This window comes from Leucoraja erinacea, chromosome 6 (assembly GCF_028641065.1).
Source record: "Leucoraja erinacea ecotype New England chromosome 6, Leri_hhj_1, whole genome shotgun sequence".
In the NCBI taxonomy this organism is placed as follows: Eukaryota; Metazoa; Chordata; class Chondrichthyes; order Rajiformes; family Rajidae; genus Leucoraja; species Leucoraja erinaceus.
In genome coordinates, this window is record NC_073382.1 from 59,231,306 (window position 1) to 59,255,892 (window position 24,587).

A 24,587-nucleotide genomic window follows, 5' to 3' on the forward strand; every position below is an offset into this window, starting at 1 on the left:
GGTTTGTAAGTTAATTAGCTTTGGTAAAAATTGTAAATTGCCCCTAGTGTGTAGGGTAGTGCTAGTGTACGGGGTGATTGTTGGTCAGTGGGCCAAAGGGCCTGTTTCCGCGCGATATATCAAAACTGAAAGGTCTCTCAGGACGATGCAAGTTAAAATATTTTGTTTATAATTCACAACTAAGTATTGTGTCCGGATAAATCATTGCAACTGAAGTTTCACAAAATCTCTTGAATTTCTCCTAGGGTGGTTACATGGCAGCAAAGATCGACAAACTGGAAAGGCAGTTCAAATCAGATTCTTCACTTCAACAAGAAAATGAAGGGACAACATCCTGCATTTTCAAAGGTGTTACAATTTATGTCAATGGTTACACAGGTATGTGTGTTTAAAAATTAGTCTGGAGTCACTGTTATCTTTCAGAAAACTGGAACCAACGTGAACATATATTATGTCAGCTGGGTTGAGAGCGAATTGGTAATTTTAGGTAAAATTAGTTTGAATGCAATTTAACTAAATATTTGTCAAAACTATGTAGAAGAAATTACATTATTAGATAGTCTATGGATGCCGAGATACAGAATACTGTCTAGGCCCTGTTTATTTTTCTCCGTCTTTAAATGAAATGTTCTGCTTTAGAACCAACAGCTGATGAGCTTCGAAGGCTTATGATGCTGCATGGGGGCCAGTATCACGTGTACTACTCAAGGTCTAAAACTACACACATTATTGCAACCAACCTGCCAAATGCAAAAATAAAAGAACTGAAGGATGAAAAAGTTGTTCGGCCTAATTGGATCACAGACAGGTCAGTAAAAGTGCAATAGTTATTATTACTATGAGTTGGGTGAGAAGAAAATAGCACTGAATGCACTGAATACCGAATGTTTATGAGTCTTTCTATGATGCTGTTTATGAATTGGCTGCAATATAACCTCAATCTTAAGTATATGAAAGCTCCCAACTGGATAATGGAATTGATTTAAATGAAAGGGTAAGACTTAATGCAAAATTTGTAACAAAAGCATGTAATTCTAAACCTGTGGTCAAATCTATTTCCACATTTTCAATATTTTATTAGTACAGGTGCACAACCTTTTATCCGACGATCCAAATAACGAAAACCTCCGAATAGCGACATTTTTTCGGTCCTTGAAGAAAGGTCCTTGAAAACGTTCACCGAGGGCGACCCGCAGAGGTGACAGCGGAACCTCCGGTCGGTCCTCGAAGAAAGGGGAACTAAATCCCCATTCATAAAAGAGGTGAGGGTATATTGCGCGGGAGGGTTAATAATTGACAATATGCTGCTACCTGCCCGCTGAGTTAAAAAGTTCCCACGGTAGACACGATACACAGTGTATCGTGAGTCTTGCGTGGGAACTTTTTAACTCAGCGTGCAGACAGCAGCAAATTGTCGCTCCCTTCAGTTTCACCCCACCTACACCCCTCTGCTTCCCGGCCATGTGTGTGACCCCTTCCCTCCCCTCTCCAGTTCCCCGCCCATTGCACCGGCGCGGGGGCTTTGCATGGTCTTCACGTCGGCGATTCTAGCAGCGCAGTGCAGTCACCGGAGACGTCAGGACCAACGGGGCACCGACCCCCAGGCCCACCGCAAGCACGGAGATCCCAGAGACCCACAGCCAGCAGCAGCCCAGCCCCGTTCCAACTCCAGAGGAAAACTGCAAACTGGCCGGAGACGTCAGGACCACCAGAAGCCGCTCCCCGATGGGCCGCTACGGCGACAAGTGGCAGTTCGCCCACAGCCCGAGCTGCGCCCTCTCATCGGGACACCGACCCCCAGGCCCACTGCAAGCACGGAGATCCCAGATCAGCAACTCCAGCCCAGCCCCGTTCCAACTCCAGAGGAACACGCTCCCCGTATGGGCAGAAGCTGATAGTGTGGAAGGTACTACTTGTTCTTGGGGTCGCGCAGCTCGGGCTGTGGGCGAACTGCCACTTGTCGCCGTAGCGGCCCATCGGGGAGCGGATTCCTCTGGAGTTGGAGGGGGAGGGGGGTATTGTGCTGTTTGATCGCCCCCTGCTATCCCAGGGACAGGGAGACAGGACGTTCACCGAGGGCGGCCCGCAGAGGTGACAGCGGAACCTCCGGTCGGTCCTCGAAGAAAGGGGAACTAAATCCCCATTCATAAAAGAGAAGGTGAGAGTATATTGCGCGGGAGGGTTAATAATTGACAATCTGCTGCTACCTGCCCGCTGAGTTAAAAAGTTCCCACGGTAGACACGATACACAGTGTATCGTGAGTCTTGCGTGGGAACTTTTAAACTCAGCGTGCAGGCAGCAGCAGATTGTCGTTCCCTTCAGTTTCACCCCACCTACACCCCTCTGCTTCCCGGCCATGTGTGTGACCCCTTCCCTCCCCTCTCCAGCTCCCCGCTCATTGCACCGGCGTGGGGGCTTTGTACTGTCTTCACGACGGCGATGGCTGCAGGTCAATGCAGTCACCGGAGACGTCAGGACCAATTGGACGTCGACCACCAGGCCCACCGCAAGCACAGAGATCCCAGAGACCCACAGCCAGCAGCAGCCCAGCCCAGCCCCGCTCCAACTTCTTCTGCCGGGATCAAGGCGCAAACTCGCGTCCTTGCGGATATGAGCCGAGCACTCTACCACTGAGCCAGCCATTAAAATCTACGCAAAAAAAAATCCATTCCGAAGACCGACAAATTCTGAATTACGAAAGGTGTCTGGTCCCAAGGCTTTCGGATAAAAGGTTGTGCACCTGTATTACAAATTAGTTGTTATTGGTGCTATGTATTTACTTTTGCTGGGCCTTGTCCTTAATTTGTGTCATCTGTGTGCACCGGAATTTATGGGAGGATTTTTAGGTGAAATTTATATCTTAGTGGAACAGCTCCCAAATTGCATTGTGGTATTTTGCATATTCTTATGAAAATGCAACAACAATTTGTGGCAGCAATCTAATGAAATTGACATTTCTCTGAATGAGAAACCACGTTATTTTTGTTTATACGAAATTGTTATTTTCATTGAAATAGTATTTGATGCAATATAGTTTAAGTACATTTCAAGACTTTTAGACATCAGTGCAATCTCAGAACAGTTGCTCTAGTTTTGGTGTTGTTTGAGTGAATATATCAGTTAACTTTATAGTGCAGTAGGAAGAATAGTACCCAGTGTTGGTTCCTATACATGATCCGTATCCCTCAATTTCCAGCAGTTCCATGATTCAATCTATAAGCCTCTTTAATGCCACTATCGTATCTGCCTCCACCACCATCCCTGGCAAGCGTTCCAGGCCCCTGCTACTCAGTGCAAAATAAAACTTGCCCCACATACCTCCATTAAACTTTTCCCCTCTCACGTTATAACTATGCCCTCTAGTGTTGGTCATTTCCACCCTGGGGAAAAGGGTTCTGTGTCTACCCTATCTATTTCCCTCTCTCATAATTTTATATACTTCCATCAAATCTCCCTTGAAACTGTCCCAGAAAAAATAATCCGTCTGTCCAACCTCTCCCTGTAGCTGAAATCCTCTAATCCAGCTAAACCTAGTAAACCTCTACACCCTCTCCAAAGTCTTCACATCTTTCCGATAATGGGGTGACAGAACTCCAAATGTGGCCTAACCACAGTCCTATCATGCTGCACTCTGACTTCCTAACTTATATTCAATACCCCTAGCAATGAAGGCAAGCATATCTTTCACCACCTTTACCACACTATGCACTTGTGCTGCCACGTTCAGTGAGCTATGAACTTGGACTTCAAGATCTCTGCACAACAGTGCTGTTAAGGATTTTGTCATTAACCCCTTACATTCATCCTCCCAAAGTGCAGCACCTCACACTTGCTCACGTTAAACTCCATTTGCTATTTTTCTTCCCATTTCTGCAGGTGATCTATATTTTGCCGTAGCTTCTGACACCATACTTCACTGTCTACAATTCCTCCACTTTTAGTAACGTCAGCAAAATTACTCACCAACCCATCTGCATTTATGTCTGTCATTTATTTATATATACTGCAGAGGTCCCAGCACAGACCCCTGTGGAGCTCCACTGGTCACTGAGCTGCAGCCAAAATACCTACCTTCCACCCTAACCCTCTGTCTTCTATGAATGCCAGTGCTGAATCCATACAACCAAGTCATTGTGAATCCCATACATTTTAATCTTCTGGAATCAAACAGCCATGAGGGTCGTCATCAAAAGCCATTCAAAAATCCATTTACAGTAAACCCTCGCAATTACGGACGTCTATGTAACGGATTTTGGTCATAGCGGATTGAGGCATCCGTTCGTGGTGGCAGTTGGTTGGCGTGAAGCACAGCGGAAAGGCAGTAGCGGGAGAGAGCAAGCAGTAAAACACAGCATTGTCGTTGAACATTGCATTGTCATAGAGACTCCGGCCCAACTTGCCCAACTAACATGCCCATCTTCATTAGTCCCACCTACCTGCTAACATGTCCTATCCATGTACCTATCTAAATTATTCTTAAACTTTGCGATAGTACCTGCCTCAACTGCCTCCTCTGGCAACTCGTTCCATAAACTGAGCACCCTTTACGTGAAAAAGTTACCCATCGATTTCTATTAAATCTATTCTATTCCCCTACTCTGTGCGCTTGGCACCCAAACTATTCCCCTCATGATTTTGATCTGTAAGATCATTCCTTGTGCTCCAAGGAATAGAATGCTAACCTGCTCAACCTCTCTCTATAGTTCAGGCCCTCGAATCCTGGCAACATCCTCGTAAATCTTTTCAGCAGCCCTTCCAGCTTGACAATATAATTTGGCATGGGATTGCAGCAGCTACCACGAAGCATGGTCCTGGGGTGTTGGATGCAGACGCTTGCACATGTCACTGCATGCCTCGGTGTTCTGGTAACACCGCGAGACTCCCGTTGCACCACCTCCCACTTCCGCCAAGTTACGCAATGAGCTAGCACCACGTGGCATGCGGTTGTGGGAGCCGGGCTTGTCCCTGGCGCACCACGTTTGGGGCACGGGGTACTGCGGCACCCTGGCCTGTGAATTCCTACTGGTTTAACCCCTCCCCCATCACATTTCTTCCCACCCAGCCTTTGGTTAAACATTAATATTTACCCCTCTCGGTTTTTGTGGAAAATCGGCAGCAACAAACATCATCCCCTTGCACCCCCCCCCCCCCCCCATGAAAGGGTTTACTTATACAACACCCACTCCCCTACCTTCAATCTCAATCATCACCTCAGAAAACTCAATCAAGATGTAAGACACGACCTGCCGCATACAAGGCCATTCTGGCTGTCCCTAATTAGCCTGCAGTTCTCACAGCAAATTCTGTTAATCAATATGTGATTTGCTTTTTAATGAACCATATATATTGAGGTTTTTGCATTTTTCATTGATGTGATTTGCAGACTTGGCGGCACAGTCATCACTATATAGAGAGTATAGTCGGGGACTGAGAATGCATCCATGTGTTGAGAATTAGTTTTCATCCTCAATTTCTTTTCCATTGTGAGTACTAGCCATCAGATTTATAGATCTTAGTTTGTAACTTGCCATGGTGAGATTTGAAAATTATCTTTGCATTTTTTAGTTAAACGCTGTAACTTCGTTACTCCATGTTTTTTCTGGCCTGTTTTTTCACCACCACAGTTCCTCAAACTTGTGCTTAGTCCTTGTCGAGAGACAGAGGGCCAATCTAATTAGCTCTCTACATCCTGGAATCCAGTGACAGGGCCTTGGCAGGACTGTAAGACATTCAGAAATCAAAAATTATTTAAACATTTTATAATAGTTAACTTGAAGACCTAGAAACACAAAATTAAAAGCAATGTTAAAGAATATATTAAAAAAACACGTCTTTTCCTTTGCCTTGTAATTCCCTTTGAAATCAAAGGGATTTTGATTTCTTCTGCATGACCCTGGAGAACCCCAGTAAGATTGTGCTCTGCTGCTCTCCAACTGAGTGTGAGTAAATGATTGACTTCCATGTTTGACCTCATGTCTGTGGAAATCCTGGATTACCATAGTTTAAACAACAACATTTTGGTCTAGTTCTGAACTACCCCATTAATATTTTTGACTGTTTTGCAAAATATCTGGAATTATGATAATCAGTGTGTTCATTTTAGAGGCTATAAGAGTGAGTATCTTTTGGAATTGTAAATCAACATCATTCCACCAAACCAGTTCATTCTGGAAAGGGAGGGGGCGCTGTCCTGTGCATGGCTGCCCAGCCAGCAGCCGTCCGTCTTTACATCTCTTATTTTTATTTTTAGTTAGTTAAAGTATTTTTGTTCTGGAGGTCTAGACTTTTTTATGTGGGGGGAGGGGGGGGGGGAAGGGGGAAACTATCTTTCAGGGTCCCTACCTGCAGCTTTTCTCCGGGCTGCAGTTTCGACCCGTCCTCGCGGCCTACCAGCGGGCCTGGAGTGGTGTTTCCTGTCGGGGACCGCCCAGAACCTCGGCTTCGGTGGCGGCACAGCGCTGGAGCGCTATCGTGGAGCGGAGCGGGCGATGCCTTGCCTGGGTCGCCGCGCTGGAGCTCCGGTGAGCTGAAGACCGCCGAGATAAACATCGCGGAGCTGCGGGTCTTTGGAGCGGCCAGCTGCGGGCGGCGGCGTTGAACTTAAACATTGGGAGCCTGGGATCTCTCGATGAGATCGCCAGTGGTGGAGCTCCAACCGGCGCGGCCTTGTTGGCTTCGGAAGCCGCGGTCTCCGGTGAGGGAAGCGGCCGTTCCAGGGTTCCCATGCCGCTGAGAGGATTCTCCCGACGCCGGAGTACAATCATCCGGCGAGAACGGCCTGGAACATTGGGCCCCTTTAAAGGCAACTGTGGAGGCCTCAATAAGCCCGACTATGGGTGGACATGGGATGGGGACTGGACACTGTGCCTTCCCTCATAATGGGAACCATTGTGGGGGGATGTTTTTATGTTTAAATGTCTTTATTATTGTTATGTCTGTATTCTTTCTTTATGTGCTGCATGGCAAGAAGCATTTCACTACACCTAGGTGTATGTGACCAATAAAATAACCTTTGAACCTTTGTCCCTTGTTATTCTTAAGTTTGTTCTTAATTTTATTTTAACCTTTATTTCTAATACATTGACCAAATTTGCCAAACAACAGAAGTTCTTGAAAGTTCATTTTAATCTAATTATCAGGTGGGGCTCAAATTTTGGGTTGTGAAATAGTTTATAATGAGCCTTATCAAATGTACATTTATTCAGCACGCATACAGTGTGCTTAATGTTCGTCATGTCCTTGGTGCTGTTGTCAATTGACCAGTTCCTCACTCAGTGAGCTGTATCCTTCTATATGCTTCAGACCTGTACGACTTGCAGCAGGCTCCTCCACGCACTGGAAAAATACTACTATTCCTGTCTCCCCAAAATATCCTTCGTTCACTCAAGGATAAGTAAAACAATGGCCGCATTCTCTTTCAGGCCACATCCGCAGCATTGGGACCTTAGTTGTTCTCAATTAGCTATAACACCACATCATTTCCTTTTGAACTGCATTTCGTTGTCTCTGTACTGTACACTGACAATGACAATTAAAGTTGAATCTGAATTTGAATCATTTGCATGTCTGACACCATACTCCCAAAACAGGCGCTCTATTTTGAGCTCTGTTGTGGGTATAGATTATCAGGCAGACAGCAAACAACGAAGAAATGCAACATCCACGCTAACTCCTGGAAACCTCTGGCCCATGACTGCTCCAAGTGATCAAAGAGCTTTCAAAAGACATTGAAAACCTCAAATGCATGCATTGAGAGCAGAGAAAAACCCTGTGTTATCAAACGTGGAAGTCCAGTGGTAGGAACGCACCATATTACGCACCGTCCTCCCAATCACCAATGCAGCCACTGCCTGTCCCATCTGTGGAAGTATCCGTGGTTCTCCCATTGGCCTCATTAACAACCTCAGCACTCAAACAATGGAGTGGAAGCAAGTCATCCTCAATCCTGAGGATCTTCCCAAGAAGAAAATAAGTTAATCATTTCAGGCGTCCCAACAATAATCTTCAATGATTGGTGGAAAAAGAAACTTGATAACATTAGAGTTGCAAGTAAATGTAAAAAAACTACTATACAAATCAAGATCAATCAGTTCATATATAATTAATATAACCAATGGAGTTCTGGTTTTGCATGTTATTATTTCCTTCTCAAAGATCTGCTGTAAATCCTCAGGTGCAGTGTGTTCAATTAAGCTATTAGAACAAAAACAAGTGGTATTTTGGAAGCAACTTATCCTATTAATCTTGCATCGTGCCGGTACAATGACTGGAATTTGCATCTTGATCACCACTTATATACTATGTCTGTTTAGAAATATACAATAATATGCATAATATACGATCTCCCTTTTGAATTTTCTTTTGATACTGATACTGATTTATTAATAAAATTAAAATCTGAGATTTGTTCCTCAGCTTTGTTCCTCTAAGCAGTCTCAATGACATATTTGAATTCCTGATTCTAAAGATATTTTCTATCATATTTGTATTTTCTGTATCAACCATTGATGTCACAGAATTCAAAATGAACTTAAATCCATCTGAAACTTCGTTAGAACTCTAGCATTCTTCCCATCTTTCATATTTATGTAATGTATTTATGAACTATATATTCTGCAGTGTTTTGTACAGATGTTGTAAAATCGTTACCTGCTCTTTTAATGTTTTTTTTTAACTATTTCCAAAGATTTCAAGGTTCATAGTAATAAAATCAATTTTTGAAAATGATTATTTATTTTGATATTTTTCTTGTATTTGCCTTAATCAAGTTTTGATAATACTCCTTTTTGAGAGCTCTTGATATATCTACATAACTTTACCACCAGCACAAGAACACATATTAATGAGGTGTATCAATGTTACTGGGCTTCTAAGAATTATATGCTAAATTATCTGTTTTTTGTTGTTGTTTACCTTTGCAGTATAAAAGCTGGGTGCCTCCTTTCTTACATTCCTTATCAACTGTACACCAAGCAGTCAAGTGTCCAAAAAGGATTAAACTTCACTGTGAACAAACCTGAAGAACCTACACCAGGACCGAGCAATATTTACAAACTTCATAGAAATGTGTGAGTAATTTCACCATTTTAGAATCTTGATGTAACATCTCACTCCTTAACCTGTAATTTTTTGGGTCTTGACGGACATGAAAGCTGAAGTTGTTTTGGTTGAGCAGAAAATTGATAATGTTGATTAATGGTTTATCAAAAAGATCGGTGCTGCATCTAGGTTGGAATTCCAGTTGCAATATCACATTAACAGAGGAAAAACCTAGGTTGCAATTTCCTGCGCTTAATGAGTTATTTCATCCAGTCCTCAATCTAAACATAGAAACATAGAAATTAGGTGCAGGAGTAGGCCATTCGGCCCTTCGAGCCTGCACCGCCATTCAATATGATCATGGCTGATCATCCAACTCAGTATCCCGTACTGAGTTGGATGATCTACTGGCTTCATTGAAATAATTGGATCCGTTATATAAAAAGTATGTGATCTGCAAATTTAATTGGCTGGTGCCATAAGTATGGATCAAGAGTTAGTTCTAATTTATTTTATTAGTTACTAATAATCTTCTATGTGTTTGTAATTATCCTTCATCCTCTCAATGTTCAGCAACTGTTGACTACACCATCCTCCTCCCAACAACCTCTCCACTGTCGTCCAACTGCGTGATATTGCACTCACCTGGTCCATGCTCAACCTGTCCAGTTACAGAAAGAGAATCTAGGAACAGTAACTATCACATTTATGCATTTTTTTGCAAAATTATGAAAAATACTATTTCTTGTGTTTTTTTTAGAAAAAGTATAAACAACAACCAAGAGAACGTGAAACAAAAGGGAAAAGGAAACCAGACCAACAGTGGAATGAATGGATGGGACAAAAATAATGATGATTTTGAACTAATGGAATTGGAGCCTGCTTTTCCTCACCTAAATCACAATGGAGTTCATAGTTGTAGAGACCATATCGCTGTTAATTACACCAACGAGCCCAATTCTAATAGTGCCTTAAAAACACAAGATTATTTAAAACTTTTCAGTGAAACTTTGTGGGGAAAGGAACCTGGAACCCTTGAAGTATTGGCAGAAGCTAATGATGACCGTGAAACAGATTTCAAAAACTGTGAAGAGCAGTTGGCAGAAGGCAATTCCTTTCTGACTGACTGCACAAGGACTCCTTCCGGTTCTTCTTTAAATGAATGCTTCAAAATAAATGGGATTAGGCAATCTGCAATTCGGGAGATTTCAAGAATGAAAAGCAATGCAGAGCCTTCGCCTACTAAAGGATCTTCCCACGGGTCATCTAAACCTGCGGACCCAAGTTTTATATCTGAGTTTTATGCCCATTCAAGACTGCATCACATAGCAATGTGGAAGTGTGAGTTTACAGAATATGTGAACAGACTTCAAAAACAAAATAATGGGGTTTACCCTGGCAGAGAGAAACTAAAGAGAATTAATATGGAAAAGATTCTGAGAAATCCTAGTGGCTCCAACCATTTGGGTAAGATTCTGCTTACTGGTTTTATATTTTGGGGATTTGCACCTTGTTCTTCATTTGCTTGAATTTCCCTTTCTGAGAGATTTGTATTTCAAAAGTGAGGTCCCTGTAAATGGGGACCATTTAGTTGTCCCCATTAAGCTATATAGGCTATAACTGTGCAACTAGTTAGAAAAGCTTAAGATACATGCCTACTCTCTTACCGGGAAATTTGACACAATATTAGGCCTGGAAATGTTTGTACTTATGACAGGTGCGGAGTACAATTTACCCACCAACAACCTGTGTAGGAATTCGGCAGACTAAGCAGCATCTGCGCCACCTGATCTTTCCACCAGATTGGTGAGGCTCTAGATATGCTGATAGTGGGCCACATTTCTATGAAACACATGAACATGAAGGATCAAGAGGCAGATGGTACGATTAAGCTTCAACCTAGGGGTAGGTTGAAAACAAAGGTGACTGTATGGGAAGAATTGTTAGCCCGGGTAATTTTTAAAAAATGTATGAATCAGTTATTGTTCAGCTATTATTAGTGGCTAAAGGGAATTGTGGTGTCTTTGATTTATGTTTATTCACTGTAGGTCAGAAACCCTGCCATCTCCATATTCAGATAAATATAGTTGAGAAACTTGCTTTGTATATGCTCTTTGAGCAGTCTTTAAAAATCCATGTGTTGGTCCCATCAGGCAAGATGTACAGAAGTGTGAAAACGCATGCCTCCAGATACAGTGACAGTTTCTTCCCAGCTGTTATCAGGCAACCACACCATCCTACCAACAACTGGAGAGTAGTCCTGAGCTACTATCTACCACACTCAGGGACCTCAAATTATCTTTAATTTGACTTTACTGAACTTTATTTTGCACTATATGTTATTCTATTTGTCATGTATCTACACTGTGAACACCTCGAATGAAATTATGTGTAGTCTTTTAGCTGACTGGTTAGCGTGCAACGAAAAGTATGTTAAAGAAATGACATTTAATATCTTCTCTCTGTCTGTTTCTGTCTCTCACTCTCTCTGTCTATCTCTCGGTCTCTCACTCTCTCTGTCTCTCTCTCTCTGTGTCTGTCTGTCTGTCTCTCTCTCTCTCTGTCTGTCTCTCTGTCTCTGTCTCTCCCTTACCATGTTATAGAAACAGGTGCAGGCCCTTTGAGCCAATATAATCATGGCTGGTCATCCTAAATCAGTACCCCGTTCCTGCTTTCTTCCCATATCCCTTGTTTCCTTTAGCCCTAGGAGCTATATCTAACTCTCTCTTGAAAACATCCAGTGAATTGGCTTCCACTTGCTTCTGTGGCAGAGAATTCCATAGATTCACAACTCTCTGGGTGAAAAGTTTTTCCTCATCTCAGTCCTAAATGGCCTACCCCTTATTCGTACACTGTGACCCCTGATTCTGGACTCCCGCAACATTGGGAACATTTTTACTGCAGCTAGCCTGTCCAATCCCATAAGAATTTTATATGATTCTATAAGATATCCTCTCATCCTTCTAAATCCCAGTGAATATAAGCCCAGTTTATCCATTCTTTCATCATATATTGGTTCCACCATCCCGGAAATTAACCTTGTGAACCTACGATCCACTCCCTCAATAACAAGAATATCCTTCCTCAAATTAGGTGACCAAAACTGCACACAATACTCCAGGTGTGTTCTCACCCAGGGCCCTGTACAACTGCAATAGGACCTCCTTGTTCCTATATGCAAATCCCCTCGTAATGAAGGTCAACATGCCATTAGCTTTCTTCGCTGCCTACTGTACCTGCATGCTTACTTTCAGTGACTGATGTGCAAGGGCACCCAAGTCTTGTTGCACCTCCCCTATTCCTAATCTGACACCATTCAGATAATAATTCTTGTTTTTATGTTAAATGCGTAGGTAGTCATTTAGTACCTGAGCTCTTGCTATTTACTGTTTTTCTCCACAGGCACTGCGGATTTGCCCAGACATAAGAGCTGCATAATGCACATCGACATGGACTGTTTCTTTGTATCAGTGGGCATTCGTGATCACCCAGAACTGAAGGGTTTGTAAATGTTAAATTCTATTTTTATCAATTCTTCAACCAACAAGATACAAGTTTAAAGTTGTGACTTTAAACTTAAGCATGAGGATGCAAACTGATTACAGCGTTGTATAGGAATTTCAAGAACATATAAATGGGCTGAACAAAATAATTGTTTGAATGATTGGGCTGAAAGTTAAGAGTCAAGTTGTGAGTTTCTGCAAAGGTGAAATTTTATTTGTAATGTTCAATGGGACCAGGAATCACCCTCAAATGGATAGAAGTTGAGAACCTGTATGATCAAATCATATATTTGAAAAAAATGAATAAATGTCTTTGGAGGTTTAGTGGTGAATTGTGAGGAAGCTATGAAGTGTGGGGATGAAATTCAAAACAATAGAGGTAAGGTTTAGTTTAGAGATACAGCACGGAAACAGGCCTTTCTTCCCACTGAGTCCACGCCGACTAGCGATCAACCCATACACTAGCACTACCTTACATGCTAGGGACAATTTACAATCTTTACCAAAGCCAATTAACCTACAAACGTCTGGAGTGTGGGAGGAATCCGGAGCACCCCGGGGAAAAATAACATGGTCACGGGGAGAACGTACAAACTCGGTACAGATAGCACCCGTAGTCAGGATCGAACCCTGGTCTCTAGCGCTGCAAGCAATTCTACTGTTGCACCACTGTGCCACCCCTACATTGAGTCTGCTCTGCCACTCAATCATGGCTGATCTATTTTCCCTCCCATCCCCATTCTCCTGTAACCTTTGACGCCCTTACTAATCAAGAACCTATCAATCTCCACTTTAAAAATACTCAACGACTTAGCCAGCACCTCCGTCTGTGACAATAAATTCTACAGAATCACTATCCTCTGACTAAAGAAATTCCTCCTCATCACTATTCTGCAGGTGCATCCTTTTATTCTGAGGCTGTTCCCTCTAGTCCTGGACTCTCCCATACTGGAACCATCCTCTTCACATCCACTCTATCTAGGCCTTTCATTATTTGGTAGGTTTCTCGGAGAACTCCCCTTCATCCTTTTAAACTTCAGCTCAGAGCCTTCAAACGCTCCTCATATGTTAAGACCATCAAGAAAGGATAATGGTTAAGCAGAATCTGTGGTGTATTGTTGCTGGAAGCTGGGGACAGAAACAAACATCTTGAGCTGACAATGAAATGGATTGGAAAATGAAATTTATTGTAAAGATGGATGTTAAGTTTGGTGAAAAGTAATAGCTTTTGAAAATCATTTGAATTGAGGAAGGCTATAGTTTATCCATAAGAGACTCAAACCTAGGAGGGTGACACCGGAAAATAGGAGTTTGCAAACCCCTGTTAATATACTAAAATGTTTTAGCAAACTTTACGAGAAAATTATCATCAAAATTTGGCACCAAACCACAGTGTATCATTTTTAGAGCAATTGGCTGAAAACTTGATCAAGGGTCATGGGGGAGCTAGAGAGTCAGAGATTTGTGGAGGGAATTTGAGAATTTAGTGAGTCTACTTGTGGCAGAGTGATTTATATTTCAGCAAATAGAATAGAAGAGACCACTTGTTGAAATTGTAGCAACCCAGTGTTTGCATGGAAGGTTGTAGATTGAATTTGAATTTGCTGAGTACTCTTCATGACCTCGGAACAAACAAAAATCCTAAATCTTTGAGCAACAAGGACTTTAGAGAGGAAGAAAACAAAATCAAAATATCCTTTGATACATAGATGCTAAAAAAAATTGCCGTACAACAAATTTAGTGGTTTTGAAATGTAGGCACAGCACAAATTGCAAACCACTCAATACTTGAGGGTAATGAATGTTTTAGTATTTCAGAAAGCTCTGAATGAAAATTGAAGCAGTGTGAGATGTTGATCGTATTAGTGTAACTTGAAGTTTAAAAAATAAATCACGATTATCAGAATACCTGGAGTGAGGTAACTGCATCATGTTGAGTACGTGATTCAGACTGTAGAGATTAGACAACTTACTGAATTTAAATGTCAGCTTATTAAGGAAAACAGATGGATGCATAGTGAGTCAGGATTTAAGGTCGTAGAATTAGGAGTAGAAGTAGAATTAGGCCATTCGGCCCATCAAATCTACTCCGCCATTTGATTATGGCTGATCTATCTCTCCCTCCTTACCCCATTCTCCTGCCTTTCCCCTATAACCCCCGACAGCCATACTAATCAAGACTATTTATTCCTCTGGAAGAAAAAAGGGAAATTTCAGAGTTGGGGTTTATGGGACAACAAGGAGTCTCATGAAATATCCCCCATAACGTCGTTGGCTACATTCAATGTGCAATGTAAGTTGGATCAATAAATACATTTGTCAAAATTAATTTAAAAGTACAACTTGGAAAATAATTCAGAAGGAATTAAATTTGAATGTTGAATTTGTACCTCAAATCAAACTGAACTTCAAATTCCTGGGTGTACACATTTCCGAAGATCTTTCCTGGTCCCAGCTGATGCAATTATAAATAAAGCACATCAGCGCCTCTACTTCCCGATAAGATTACGGAGAGTCGGTATGTCAAAGAGGACTCTCTGGAACTTCTACAGGTGCACAGTAGAGAGCATGCTGACTGGTTGCATCGTTGCTTGGTTCGGCAACTTGAGCGTCCAGGAGCGGAAAAGAATGCCGAAAGTTGTGACCACTGCCCAGTCCACCATTGGCTCTGACCTCCGTACCATCGAAGGGATCTATCGCAGTCGCTGTCTCAAAAGGGCTGCCAACATCATCAAGGACCCACACAAGCCCGGCCATGCACTCATCTCTCCGCTACCATCGGTTAGAAGGTACAGGAGCCTGAAAACTGGTACATCCAGGTTCAGGAACAGCTTCTTCCCCACAGCCACAGGCTATTAAACTCGCCAACAAACAGACTCTGAACTGTAACAGCCTATTGCACGTTATCTGTTTATTTATGCGTGTGTGTGTATGTATATATATATATATATATATATGGTCTATGCTATATAGACACACTGAACTGTTCTGTATTATGCTTACTATATTCTGTTGTGCTGCAGCAAGCAAGAATTTCATTGTCCTATCTGGAACACATGACAATAAACTCTCTTGACTTGATTGTTGAGGCCAGTTCTACAGTGACCATCTTAGGGCGTCTTTAAAACTTTTGAACTATTGGATGGAGAATATCTGCACGAGTAGATTATAATTAAGTCTGTTATCCATACCCCAAGAGGAAGAACAAGTATTGTTCTAATATGTGAAAAATGGAATAACGGGTAAGAACAGAACGTTTCCATTTTTGCCTTCTAGGAAAGCCTGTAGCTGTTACCCACAACAGAGGTCATGGTCGAGTGTCCGTCCGACCAAGTGCTAACCCACAGTTTGAAATGCAATATTACCAGAAGAAGATGATAAATGACAAAATGGGTAAGGATTTAATATTGCCATAATATGTATTTCTCTTGTAAAAGTGTCTAGCTTTCAATTTGTGTGAACGCCACATTCTGGAATTTCTGATTGCTTCATTCTTCATGGAAGTAATTGTAGTATTGAGTAATTTTTAAGGGTTAATTTCAAAATGAAACTATTCGAAGCTCTTTAAAAATAAAAGCACAGGAGGCAAAGAAACTAATGAGTTAGACACTAAACTAATTTTCTCAAAGACAATAATTAATTCATTATCCCACCTCCTTAATTGATAACAGCTCTCAATCTGAGAAGTTTTATATTTACTACAATGGCAAATTGCCACTAGCGAGTTTGGAGCCCATGCTACAATTTGCCTGAGTTCTGTTTCTATTTTTTCATGAAAATCAGCTGGAATGTATAATAGGTAGAGATTCATCATTATCTATTTTTAAGCTACTGCACAAATTAAATGTAAACAACTTTGCACTAACAGTATCCTCGTGCAGTTTGCTCAATATGAGTGTTCTAGCATTGATATTCTCTCCTTCCCCGTCTCCAAGCAAGTTATGAACATAGGGAGATAAAACCAGACACTTGACTATTGAACATGTGTGTGCTGAACCATGCATCCACCAGCACCAATTCTTCTGCACTAACATTCCAGCTACAGTTGTTGCATAAATAAAAAAGTATGCATGGTCCTTGAGAAATGCTTAACAGCTTAATTTAATAATACTGAAACAATTCAGCTTGAGTGGCCCAGGCTAAAAATCCCAAATTGCAGGATATTGCTGCTGATTTTTGAATAAAATAAATAAATGAGTGCCTTCATGTGGAAGGTACATTGACTAAATTTGTTCAACAATATTAACACGCGGAGGCTAATGTCAGTGTGATTATTATTTGCATTTACTTCCTTTATGTTCTACATTTATTTGTGGGGATTTAATATACCATAAAAGAGGGAAATGAAAAAAAAAAATAGTGCCAGATTTACAGTGATAATTTCATTGTTTTTATAGAAGAGAAAAAAGTGTCCGATAAAGTAGATGGCAACGTCTGGGAGAATGCAAATCCTGCCTCTGTGAATGGTATTAACATGGATCTGATGGCCTTATCAATGGCAGAAATTGCATCTTGTAGTTATGAAGCTAGGTAAATAAAAATATCTGATTTTCAAGATAATTTTAAAATAGAATAAAAGGTTTATGCATTTCGTATAGTGTTTGTTGCGCCTGATTTATTTAAGTCTTGTTTATTGTCAGCAAGGACACTTTATAAATGTTGTGATTAATTCAGGAGCTATTTATAAAAATCCCATCTGCTGATATTAAATCTGAGCCCGTGGCAGTAGCTTTATGATGATCCAGTGGGATATCCTAAGAGTGATCAAAAACATGTAATTAGCTAGTCAGTCAGCTAAGAAAAAGAGGCTGTTCTGCTTCAGGCTCAGTGGGCCAGCTGTTTATTTAGCTGCCTGACTGACTGACAACAACATGGACTCTTCAAGTTTGGCTTTCAAAATTGAATATTCCCACCTTACTAAATCTTCTATTTAATTTGGCCATTAAGATGTGTTGTGAATTTTGAATGTAATTGGTTTTATGTCATTTCTTGACAGACAGACTGGTATTAAGAATGGCATGTTTTACGGACAAGCAAAACAGTTATGCCCTGATCTTCAGGCTGTTAGCTACAACTTCAAAGCTTACAAAGAAGTGGCGTCAATTATGTATGAAACCTTAGCGAGGTAATTTAGCTTATTGTATATAACATTAATGCAATTCATAATTATATCAATGCATTGTTTTATAAAGTAATCTAAATACATAATTAAAACAAGGGAACTGAGTTTGTGTTAATTACTTATAATTGCATTCTGCAAAAGTAGTTATTTCTGACAGCTCAATGTAAGTACCAGATAGATATTTACCAATATGTGCAATATGGATAACACAACACTTGTCTGTGCGCAGTATGCTAAACTTTAAAGCAAAATAACAAAGGATAACCAATCCTGAACTTGGAAAGTACTCAATTCAGCACTCAACCACTAAGAAGGTTTCACACTTGGAATTGTAAAGTCAGCTCATGTTTGACGACTTTTGTTTATGAATACATGAACGGTAGGATTAAGTAGAAGCACGTATACAATATTTCAGAAGAGTCAACAATTTGGCTCAGGAGATAATATAACCAAATTGGTAAAAAGTCAGTTAATGAACATGAAAGGAAGACTAAATGGATTGCAATTGCAGAACAAGGATTCAACTCTGTAAATCCTCCATCATTCGGTTAGATTATGGTTACTTTGTATTTCTACCCCAATTATCCACCTTGATTACTCATCTCTTGATACCCTCACAGAATGTCACAGAGTAAAACTATCATACTTGGTTTTAACGTTTTCAATTGACCTCGCCTTGACCTTTACCAAGAAAAATCCAGATTTTCCTTTTTTTGAGAAGAGAAGCCTGCTGAATTTGTTGCTGAATGGTTGATCTCAAACTCAGTTGTTATCCCTTACTGTTCTGAACTGCCCCACAGGAAGAAATCTTTTCCCTCCTACCTTATCAAATAATAATTAATCATAATTACCTTACGTATATCCTCATTTGAGAAGGTTTTGAAGTTTATCTGTGCGTGAATGCGGAGTCCACTTTAATTTGACAGATATCAGGAAACAATATGTCAACACACAAAATAGGTTTAATTTGGCACACCAGTAGAAAATACTTCAAGATTTCAAGAAAGTACAGCAAGTCAAATGAACAAAGAAGTGACAGATGATAAATTAGGAAGAATAAGAGTTGGGTGATACAGTGCCATCCATAATGTTTGGGACAAAGACCCATCATTTATTTATTTGCCTCTGTTCTCCACAATTTGAGATTTGTGATAGAAAAAAATCACGTGGTTAAAGTGCACATTGTCAGATTTTATTAAAGGCCATTTTTAGACATTTTGATTTCACCATATAGAAATTACAGCTGTGTTTAAACAAAGTCCCCCCATTTCAGGGCACCATAATGTTTAGGACACATGGTTTCACAAGCATTTGTAATTGCTCAGGTGTGTTTAATTGCCTCCTTAATGCAGGTACAAGAGAGCTCTCAGCACCTAGTCTTTCCTCCAGTCTTTCCATCACCTTTGAAAACTTTTATTGCTATTTATCAACATGAGGACCAAAGTTGTGCCAATGAAAGCCAAAGAAGCCATTATGAGACTGAGAAACAAGAATAAAACTGTTAGAGACATCAGCCAAACTTTAGGCTTCCCAAAATCAACTGTTTGGAACATCATTGAGAAGAAAGAGAACACTGGTGAGCTTACTAATCACAAAGGGACTGGCAGGCCAAGGAAGACCTTCACAGCTGATGACAGAAGAATTCTCTCTATAATAAAGAAAAATCCCCAAACACCTGTCTGACAGATCAGAAACACTCTTCAGGAGTCAGGTGTGGATTTGTCAATGACCACTGTCTGCAGAAGACTTCATGAACAGAAATTCAGATGCTACACTGCAAGATGTAAACCACTGGTTAGCCGCAAAAATAGGATGGCCAGGTTACAGGTTGCCAAGAAGTACTTAAAAGAGCAACCATAATTCTGGGAAAAGGTCTTATGGACAGATGAGATGAAGATTAACTTATATCAGAGTGAAGGCAAGAGCAAAGTATGGTGGGGAGAAGGAACTGCCCAAGATCAAAAGCATACCACCTCATCTGTGAAACACGGTTATGGCCTGAGCATGTATGGCTGCTGATGGTACTGGCTCACTTATCTTCATTGATGATACAACTGCTGATGGGAGTAGCATAATGAATTCTGGTGTATAGACGCATCCTATCTGCTCAAGTTCAAACAAATGCCTCAAAACTCATTGGCTGGCTGTTCTTTCTACAGCAAGACAATGATCCCAAACTTACTGCTAAAGCCCAAAGGAGTTTTTCAAAGCAAAAAATGGTAAATTCTTGAGTGGCTAAGTCAATCACCTGATCTGAACCCAATTAAGCATGCCTTTTATATGCTGAAGAGAAAACTGAAGGACTAGCCCCCAAAACAAGCATAAGCTAAAGATGGCTGTAATACAGGCCTTGCAGAGCATAACAGATAAGACTCCCAGCATCCAGTGATGTCCATGAATTGCAGATTTCAAGCATTCATTGCGTGCAAAGGATATGCAACAAAATACTAAACATAACTACTTTTGTTTACATGACATTGCTGTGTCCCAAACATTATGGTGCTCTGAAATGAGGGGACTATGTTTAAACACTGCTGTAATTTCTACATGGTGTAACCGAAATGTATAAAAATGGCCTTTATTAAAATCTGACAATCTGCACTTTAACCACATGTGATTTTTTCTATTACAAATCTCATATTGTGGAGTGCAGAGACAAATTAATAAATGATGGGTCTTTGTCCCAAACTTTATGGAGGGCACTGTATATCTTTATCGATCGATCGTTTTAGGCGTTTGTGAATCTCCTCCGAAATTTGCCAAAATTTTTTACATATTCCGTCCGGTAGGGTTTTTCCTCCTCTTAATGTTTGTAATATTAGAACATTCACTTCAACCTTAGTGTGCGTGTGAAGCCGCAGCACCCCCACCCCCCAACCGCGTGTTGGGGGAGCAGACCCAGCGGGTCTGCACTTTGTTTAGTGTATATTTAAAACTCTCGTGTTGGTTCCTACGGGTTCTTTTTCGCGAATATTCGTTATAGGCGTTTGTGAATCTCCTCCGAAATTTGCAAAAACGGAACAATTTTTACATATTCTGGTAGGATTTTTCCTCCTCCTCTTAATGCTTGGAAAATTTGAACATTCGGTTCAACCTTTCCCTGCTTTTTCGGTAATAAAAATTTCAAATTGTTAAAAAAAAAATCAAACTGCTTCTCGCCCATAGAATGTTGACGAACGTTCCATCGTGATGTCACAATGCCCAATGCTCACAGATGTCCAATCGCAATGGATCTCATTTACATATGCCTTTGCTCCAGCCCCCGCCCCCCGCCGCCTGTGTTGAAGTGCGTGATCAAGTGATCAACATAACGGCCGTTGAGACTCTCTCCGCCCACAACCCGCCCCAAAACACAGGTTTTATAAGCATCTAAGTATTAAAACTCTACCCCCTCCCTCCCTCCTTCCTCCTACAAGTTCTCCAGATCCGGAGGTCACCGGGGACAGGGGAGATCCCGGAGAGGTGAAAAGGGGGAGTGGGGGGTTTGAGGGAGAGGAGGGAGTAGGGAGGGAGAGGGGGGAATGGGGGAGATGAGGAGGGAGAGTGTAGGAATAGAAGGAGAGGGAATGGGGAATTGATGGACTGCCGCTAACCCCTCTCCCCCTCCCTCCCCGCCCGCCCTCCCCCCCCCACACCTCTCTGCCCCCTCTCCTCCCCTCTCCCTCTCCTCTCATCCCCATCCCCCACCCCCCTCTTCCCACCCCCCCTACCCTCTCTCCCCCACCTCTTCCACCACTTCCCCTACCCCCCTCTCCCCCTCCCCACCCCACTCTTCCACTTCTCTCTTCCCCCCCCCACTCCCTGCCCCACTCTCTCTCCCCCCCCTCTCCCTCCCCCCTCCCTCCCCACTCTTACCCTCCCCCCCTCCACACACACTCCCCCCTCTCTCCCCTTTACCCCTCTCTCTACCATTCCCCATCCCTCCACACTACCCCTTCCCCCACCCTTCCCTCTCCCCCTCTCCCCTCCCCTCCCCTCCCCACTCTTACCCTCTCCCCCTACCTCCCCACTCTTCCCCCTCTACCCCTCTCCCCCTCCTCAACACTCAACACTCTACCCCCCCTCTCTCCCCACTCCTCCCCCACCCCTCTCCTCTCCCCCCCCCTCCCTCTCTTACCCCTCCTCCTCCCCCTCTCCCCCCACCCTTCTCTACCCCCCCCCTCACCAACCCCTCTCCCCCCCATCTCTCTCTCTCCCTCCTCTCCCCCTCTCTTCCCTATTCTCCTCACCCCTCTCTCCTCATCCCTCTCTCCTCCTCACCCTCCCTCGTCTCCCCTCTCCCCCCTCTCCCCCCCTCCTCCTCTCCAACCCCTCTCCCCATCTCCTCCCTCCAACCCCTCCCCCCCTCCAACACCCCTCTCCCCCCCTCCAACCCCTCCCCCAACCCCCCCTCCCCTCTTCCAACCCCCCTCCCCCCCTCCAACTCCCCCCCCCTCCAACTCCCCCCTCCCCTCTCCAACCCCCTCTCCCCTCCAACCCCCTCTCTCCCCTCCTCCAACTCCCTCTCCCCTCCTCCAACCCCCTCTCCCCTCCTCCAACCCTCTCTCCCCTCCTCCTACCTCCCCTCCCTCCCCCCCCCCCCCCCTCTCTCCCCCCATCTCCCCATCTCTCCCCCTCTACTCTCTTGCCTCCTCCCCCCCTCTCTCTCTCCCTCCTCCCCTCTCTCTCCCCCCTTTCTCCCCCCCCTTTCCCCCTCCTATCCCCCTCTCCTCCCCTATGTAGTTAGAGTGTTTGTGAAGCCGCACCTGCTCGAATGTTCTGTAAAAAGCAGGATATGGAATGTGCAGTTAATGGCATGAAGCTGAAGAGTGTGAATGAACAGTGATTCCCGTGAGTTCATTTACATAAGTCACAAAAGCTGTAAGCAATGCAAGAGCTTTATTGAATTTGGTGGCTTAATAGATGAGCATAAATTAAGTATTCAAAGGTTTGGTTTGGCCAGAATTGGTGTCTTGCACACAATTCAACACTATCATGTCTGTTTGAATGAATGCATTCAATTTATTATAGGCTTTCACCAGTTCTCCAACTCAGGCGGTAGTGTTTTTTTCTTATTTATTCCAAGGGAAGCCTTGAAGATTACAAGACCTTACGTCTTAAGTATTAATTTATCGTGATTTACACATTGTACCCTTTATCTTTACACAGCGGTCGGCTTGATTGTAATCATGTCTAGTCTTTGACTGGATAGCAGGCAACAGAGGCTTTTCAATGTACCGCTGTACATGTCACAATAATAAACTAAACATTTATATAGTGATTAAGAAATATCTAAATGTTTCTAAAATATAGAATATTTCAACTAATTAAGTACTTTGAGGTGTATTCTGTAGTAATTTGATGTGTATGGTAAATGGACTGAATAATATTTTTAATGTTGTGTTTATAATGTTGGAAATTAAATATAATCACTGGTGACAACCATTTACCACAATCAAGAATAGTCGATCAATTGTGGTACTGTCATGATATGTTCACAACGAATTTACTTGTATCCTTGAAAAGCCATAAATTGCTCAGATTGGCCTGCTTTTCTGGCTAAGACAATCCATCTGGTGGGAAATATTGAAGGCATAGACATAAAGTGCTGGAGTAACTCAGTGGGACAAGCAGCACCCCAGGAGAAAAAGGACGTGAAATATTGTCAGTTTTGTACAATGGATTTTGACTAATAAGCATTGAATAGAATTGAATAAGAATTGACTTCAAAATTTGATGGTCAAAAGAAACTTTCGATCGAATGGTTTCGATTATGAGCATGATTCTGGCATAAAAAAAACATGCACCATCGTCCTATATATTTAAAAAAAAACAACCAATACAGTATTTGCACCAATTCATATATCTTGTTCTTCTCTGCATTTAGCTACACTTATGATATTGAAGCTGTCAGTTGTGATGAAGCTCTTGTGGACATATCACCAATCTGTGCAGAAACTGGTTTGACACCTGATGCGATAGCAACTGTTATTCGATCAGAGATTAAGGAAAAAACACAATGTACTGCATCAGCTGGAATGGGTATGTATCTAGGTAACAGAAATCAGACCTTTAAACTTTTCAATGGTAGACCTAAATATTTTTACAGTTTCTTATTTCCGAATAGGAAGATTATTTCAGGCAGTAGATTCAAAAATGTATCGGCCAGCGTAGTGGTGCAGTTGGTAGAACCGCACCTCGCAGCACTAGAAACCCGGGTTCGATCCTGACTTTGAGGGTCATCTGTTTTGAGTTCACATATTCTTCCTGTAACTATGTGGGACTCCACCCACATTCTGATGACATACGAGTGTGTAGGTTAATTGGTCTTTGTAAATTGCCCTTAGTGTATAGACAGTGCATTGGCAACTCTTGAGCAAATGAAAGTCCACGTGCTCATCTGGGCAACAATCCATCATACGCAAGTAACATTTGCACTACAGAAATTGCAGGCAGTAACCATCTACAAAAAGATAACCACCCATCTGTGACATTCAAAGGTTTTAAAGGTCTTTTATTGTCACGTATACCAATTAAGATATAGTGATATTCGTTTTACCATAGAGCCACCTATCTATGATATAAAAGTGTGTGTGTGTGTCTGCCTGCCTGACTGACTTGTGGCTGCCAGCTTTTGATACGTTGCCACGCCAACGTCAGACGCAGAATCGCCGAGATTTTTTCCATTTTGGTAGAGATTTCACTTTTCATTCTAAGTATCCACTCCTGATTAAATGTTGTCGTGTTTATGTACACATTTTTAATAAAATCCTTCTCCCCCCCCTCCCCCAAAATTAAAAAAGAAAACCAGCTTCTCACCTATAACATGTTGGTGAACGTTCAATCGTGTGATGTCACAATGCCCAATGCTCACAGATGTCCAATCGGAATGGATCATTTACATATGCCTTTGCAGCAGCCCCAGCCGCTCCCCCCCGCAGCC

General features: G+C 42.2%; 1 protein-coding gene across 3 annotated transcripts in view; it reads left to right on the forward strand.

Annotated features, from left to right (window-relative positions):
• The window catches only part of rev1 (REV1 DNA directed polymerase), a 69,869-nt gene that overhangs the window by 11,327 nt on the left and 33,955 nt on the right, over positions 1-24,587 (forward strand). For 2 of the 3 annotated variants that reach the window (XR_008723644.1, XM_055637172.1), the window contains exons 3-11: positions 246-378; positions 640-808; positions 8,923-9,069; positions 9,801-10,507; positions 12,443-12,541; positions 15,820-15,936; positions 16,941-17,073; positions 17,540-17,668; positions 23,532-23,686. Coding sequence is in view for 2 of the 3 variants with exons in the window: in XM_055637172.1 (XP_055493147.1) it covers positions 246-378; positions 640-808; positions 8,923-9,069; positions 9,801-10,507; positions 12,443-12,541; positions 15,820-15,936; positions 16,941-17,073; positions 17,540-17,668; positions 23,532-23,686 (1,789 nt within the window). In the remaining variant the exon portion in view is untranslated. The remainder of the gene's footprint in view (positions 1-245; positions 379-639; positions 809-8,922; positions 9,070-9,800; positions 10,508-12,442; positions 12,542-15,819; positions 15,937-16,940; positions 17,074-17,539; positions 17,669-23,531; positions 23,687-24,587) is intronic. The other variant, XM_055637173.1, reaches the window with a different exon arrangement.